The sequence below is a fragment of the Phalaenopsis equestris genome, unplaced genomic scaffold (assembly GCF_001263595.1).
Source record: "Phalaenopsis equestris unplaced genomic scaffold, ASM126359v1 Scaffold001265, whole genome shotgun sequence".
Taxonomy (NCBI): domain Eukaryota; kingdom Viridiplantae; phylum Streptophyta; class Magnoliopsida; order Asparagales; family Orchidaceae; genus Phalaenopsis; species Phalaenopsis equestris.
The window spans coordinates 286260-292259 of NW_018165704.1; the positions used below are offsets into that span (position 1 = coordinate 286260).

The 6000-nt window shown below is 32.7% G+C and overlaps 1 protein-coding gene across 1 annotated transcript in view; it reads right to left on the reverse strand.

Annotated features, from left to right (window-relative positions):
- Positions 1–6000, reverse strand: part of LOC110033712 (probable manganese-transporting ATPase PDR2) — a 62555-nt gene that overhangs the window by 51306 nt on the left and 5249 nt on the right. The window contains exons 4-6 of the mRNA XM_020737769.1: positions 2435–2507; positions 2177–2349; positions 1929–2097 (exon numbers count right to left, since the gene is read on the reverse strand). Coding sequence (XP_020593428.1) covers positions 1929–2097; positions 2177–2349; positions 2435–2507 — 415 coding nt within the window. The remainder of the gene's footprint in view (positions 1–1928; positions 2098–2176; positions 2350–2434; positions 2508–6000) is intronic.

Genomic DNA, 6000 nt, shown 5'->3' on the forward strand with positions numbered 1-6000 from the left:
AGACATGTACTTATTCAGTTATCTCACGATGTTGATTACACTCGCATTTTTTCTCTAAAAGTTATCAAGATCGAAAACCGTTAACTGTTGATTTTGATCTAAAAGCGGAGTCTCCTATCATTCTTGTTTAGACAAAATTTCTGGGGTTAAAATTACATCTGTTCAACTTGAAAATTTACTACTCCTTAGCAACTGCTTATGGTAAGCCTTTCGAGGTTGATAGTCCTAAGTTTGTTGTCACCAGACCCTCTGTGGCTTGTGTTTTAGTTGAGAGAGATATCAGTCAACGAGCTTCGGATGAGGTATGAATTGAAACCACTCACAACGGGTATTGACAAAATATTGAAATAGAACCACCCTCCATATTGCTCTCATTGTAGTATGTTTGGTCATAGTTTTACTATTTGCTATCGCTTGCATCCTCGTCTAAGGCCGCATATCGCTAAAGATCAGCCATCTACCATCCATTTTGAGAGAAGATGCAACCCGATCCTCTTTCCAACACCGCAGTTCCTGATGAAGAACACCATACTACAGGTACAGATCCAATCATGCTTTCACCACCCACTACTATTGAAGAAGACTCACTTATATGGCAAGACACATGAGAGTGCTCCTTTGATCCAATAAAAGATCAGCTGGTACAACAAATAGTTGCTTCTAATGTTTAACAACCTACACATATTCGGCGCACTTTAGACCATTTCACTAATCAGGTGAGTCAATCTTCAGATGAGGAATGGCAGGTCTATTTTAGGAGGAAAAAGAAGAATGGAGGTCGGCTCAAGCTCGGCAACCTATTGGATGATACATTGGTTACTACTGACAATGGCACTCATCTTACCAATTTATCAGCTGGCTCCTTCCCTAGAACTAAAGGTAGAGGCAGAGGCAAGGCGAAATTGGGTCACTCTCTAGCTACCTGATACTACGTCTTTTGGCATTTTTTTGTTTTTTCTTTAGGTCTCCCATGTATTTTTCTGTATTTTCTCGTTTTGGAACCATTTTTGATTATCGTGTGGGCGGGGTGTCATGATTGGGCCCTCCCACACAATATATTTGTATCCTTCTTTCTAATTAATATATTAGCGTTTAGATTATATATATATATATATATGTGTGTGTGTGTGTGTGTGTGTGTGTGTGTGTGTGTTCTTTTGAGAAAAGAACATGATCATTCAAATCCATTTCATCACAACCACAGCTTACCTTCTTTTGCTTTATCCTCTTACTCAACAACCAAAACCCTCTCAACACTTGGTCTCAAGGTCCTATTAATAGCTCCTTCGTATGTTATCTGACAAGTACTAACCAAGAAAGTTTATTTATAGTGTTTTTCATGCATCAAAATTTTTTTCTTTCCTCGTGAAGAAAAAATTACTAGTTTTATGTTTTTAAGTTTAAGAAATATTAACATCAAGGAAAGCAATTTTCATTAATAACGGAATTGCTCTTTTAAGTAGAGAGTATATAAGTAATCTTTGTTTTTGGTTTAGTGTCCAATGAGGCCAGGTCCTTTCTTCATTTTCCAGATAACAACTTTTTGCCAATATAAATCTCCACAATCAACTCCTAAAAAAGGACATCTGTCAGTGTCATCAAAACAGCCAATAACAAAACTAATTCCTATAAAATAGCTTCTACCACACCAAAAGAAGCTAACAAACTTATATTGTAGATCTTATATCATATGAGCATATTGATACCTGATTCAGTTATAACCAAAAATAATCTAAAACTAATAGATTCTGTATGAAAACACAAAAGTTCATTTCATTAGATGGAAAACCATGGACAAACAAAATATCAAGCTGCATGTAATGCACACCATAGTATAAATTTGAATATTTCCACAGTCTCGTTCACTATTTTCATTACTAATCTGCAAGTAAGCGTGCAGACAAAATAGATAAAAGAAAAGAGAGCACCTTCCACTGAGGAGTAGACTCGCCTGTGAGTATGGCTTCATTTACTATCGCACTTCCAGCTAATAAAAGCATGTCAGCTGGCACAGACTTATCATCCCCGTTCTGATTGGAGCGCCCAATTGAAATAACATCTCCAGGAAGAAGATCTGTCCCAGATAGCTTCACCCACCTAAGCCCCGATGTGTAAAGATTGTATTTAGATAATTAATTTGTAAGAAAACCAAAAAGAGCTATATTGACAAACTTACTTGCCACTTCGATAGACCATCAGTGTCTGACCATCAACTCTTACACGTCTAAGTTCAGTCAGGGTTTTCAATCGGCTCTTGACCATTGTTGACTCGAAAAGAAAAAGCATAAAGAGAGTGAACAAGCTGTAATACCAATATTCATCTAAACACCAGAGGCCCACACAAAAGACCTGAACATAGACCAAATAAAAATTTAAACATATTTAACTATAGCTCGAATCTAACAATCTCAAACTGATTACTTAAATAACCTACTTGAAACACAAAGAATGGTTCCATGCATTGTTCTTTCATTAGCTTCTGAAATGTTGGCTGGGGATACTCAAACCTATTAAACAAAAAAAAAGCTCATAAGGACTGACACATATGCGAGCTAGGAAAGTTTCGCTTTAATATATACACCCAGAGACTAACAAAACAGAATGTGCTGCGTACATACATTCATGCACTGTATTATAGCATTCAGAAGGAATATACAAAAGCATGACAGGAAGTGAAGCATTGTACTTGAAGCACTTGAACAAAAAATGTCGCCCAAATTAACAATTACTCCAGACTAGGTTAGCATATGTCTGTCATGCACCTTACTCTTTATTCTATCATAAGTGGTTTTATTTTTACTTTTCACAACCATCGGTTATTAACCTTTCGCAGAGCTATCCATCGCTTGGTTTCTTTCCTCTTGATTTTTTGTGGTGTTTGTTTCTCTTATCACAGGCCTCCAACTCAGTTAGTTTCTCTAATTGTAGACTTCTATCTTCCTGGTCATTATTTACAGATGCGAGTATTGCAAACTACAATAAAAAGCTTCAAAACTGGAATCATGCTGCACATCAGTTTCGGCTAGCTGTATTACGATTGCATGGACAGAATGGCTATTTTTTTCAGTATGCATGTGTTGCCGGCCACTCAATAATACTCTCTTGCACATTTTTCATGATTTAACTTGGACCTCTTAATGATAAAGCACCATATTTATAATTATAAGCACCTAGTTAGCATTAGAAAAATAATTGCATTTTATTGGAGGGAAATATTGCAACATTGTTTTAGAGAAAGCAATTAAATAATTGCATTGTAATTATACATTACGAACAAAACTAGAAAATATACTTCAATTAATTAAAGTGTCACTCAGCCATTTGCACTAAAAAAATACGAACAACCACTGCTTTGTTATGTGAAAAAACGGAAGATATTTGGCATGCATACGAGCACTAATATTACTGTATTCATTATTCAATAAAACAGCATTTAGTAATTAAATATAATCAAACACACTCACACACACACAGATATATATATATATATATCTAAATACTAAATATATACATATATAATAAAAGGATTTAAAATTCACAACCTAAACCAAAACTCAAACATGCAAAAGCAAAATCAATCACAAAGCAGTTAAATGATAAAAAACAAAATAGAAATCAACAATTTGAAGATCCCAACATTATGCAAGTACATGCAGAAGCATCCCCCAAGAGTTATTATCGACACTTGCGCCATTCATGAAGTAGCATCCAACCAATACAAAAGTTTGATGGGAATAAAAAAGTTCAATTCATCTTCCAAGATCTAGCCTAAAATTGCATATTTCAATTCAATAAATTTAGATTCAAGCAAAAAATAGCATGTTACCAATTTATCATTAGCAAAACAACAAGAACAATATATGGTTGTTAATAAAGTTCAGAGACAAGCATAGAAAGAAATCACCCAGTCAAAGCCTCTACGGTATAAAAGTCAAAGACAACAGGTTACAATCTATAAAAGGTGAATAGAAACAAAAATTAATTTCGATAGAAATACAGCACAATTTACGCAAGGTAAAACAATCAAGGAATTATGGCAACAACACATCGAACTATAGTATCATAATCTTCTAGTCAGAAAAATGGAAAACAAAAGTAGAAGAAACACGACAGCAATAATAATCTTCAAAAACAGAGACTAAAAAGTTGTAGGACGGTAAAAATTAAAAATCAACCACATGCTGAAACAAGGGAATCCAATGAGTTGAATCCACGCAACTTGCAACACTAAATCAAACTAAAAAAATATTCAAAACAATTGAAACAAATCTCATTATCATAGACACCAATATCATAAGCATCTGTTACAGTCAAATCAGAAAAATAGAAATAAGGGAACTGGATCATCACCAAAATTCAATGTTAAAACTAATCGCTCACCTTGTACATTAGAGGAGTACAAACCTTAGAATTTATATAGAATCCATCCGGCTAGAAAAAATACTTTTCACCAAATTAAGCATTTGATATTTCATCAAGCCAATTTTGGAATGACTTAGAATATTTAATACAGATGATACCTCTTGAAGAAAAAATTTTTATTGGAGGAGATTTAAATGGACATGTTGATAGAGTGGTAGAAGATTTCAGAAATTTTCATGGATTCATAGTGGCTACGGTTTTGGAATGACTAATAAATAAAGTCGAGACCTTTTAGATTTTGCTTTAGTGTGTGATTTTGTTATTACTAATATTTTATTCAAGAAAAGAGATGAGCATCTTATTACTTATAAGATGGATCTACTAAAACACAATTGACTATTTTTTTATAAAAAGAAGAGATTGTTGAGATTGTAAAGATTGTAAAGTCATTTCAAGTCAAAATTTAAATACCCAACATCAATTTTTAGTTCTAGATTAAATGAAGGGTTTGTAAAATAAAGAAAACTAAGACTCATCATCGTAGAATTAGATGGGAGAACCTAAAAGATAAATAAAATTATTTTAATGAGTAAAATTCAATATTTCAAAATTTGGGATGTTCATGAAGAAGAGAATGATATGTAGGATAAAGTAACAAACACTATTAAATAAATAGCAAAAGATGTACGTGATGAATCAAAAGAAAAAGTTCTTATAAATAAAAATAGTTGGCGGTGGAATAATAATATGCAAGAAAAGATAACCTATAAGACATGTTATAAAAATTGGTTTAAATGTAAAAACTTAGGGAACTGGGAAAAAATATCAAACTGCCCGTAGGGAGTCTAAAAGAATAATCTGTGACGCTAACAATTTTGCTTTTAGTGATATTTATAACAGATTAGATACTAAGGAGGGTGAAATATAAACTAGCCAAATAAAGATAAAAGAAAAGTTAAGATTTAACTCTAGTAAAATATATTAAAGATGAAAATCAAAAAGTGTTTTTCTTAGAAAAATATATTCTACATAGGTGGGTGAGTTATTTTGATAAACTTTTTAATGAAGTTTCTGAAAATACGATCGACCTTAGTGATCTTAATATCGTTAATAATAATAATAAGTTTTATTTTAACAGTCGCATTAGTAAAAAAAATTGAGAGGCTTTAAAGAAAACCAAAGGTGGAAAGTCTGTAGGATCTGATGATATCCCAATTTAAGTGTGGAAATTTTTAGGAGATTTGGGAGTTTCTTGAATTATTAAACTCTTTAATATTATTTTAAAAACTAAAAAGATGACTGAGGAGTGGAGAAAGAGTATTTTGGCCACCCATTTTTAAGAATAAAGGGATGCATAAGAGTGTGCAAATTATAGAGGAATTAAGTTGATGTGTCATACTTTAAAATTATGGGAGAGGTAATTGAACATAAGTTAAAAAGTATTATAAAGATTTTTCATAATCAATTTGGATTTATGTCGGGCAAGTCTACTATGGAAGCAATACATTCATTTAGAGGTTTGATGGAGAAGTTAAGATAATAAGCAGAATTTACATTTGATTTTTATTGATTTAGAAAAAGCTTACAATAAGGTTCCAAGAGATATCCTTTGGAGAGTTCTTTAGAAGAAAGATAGAA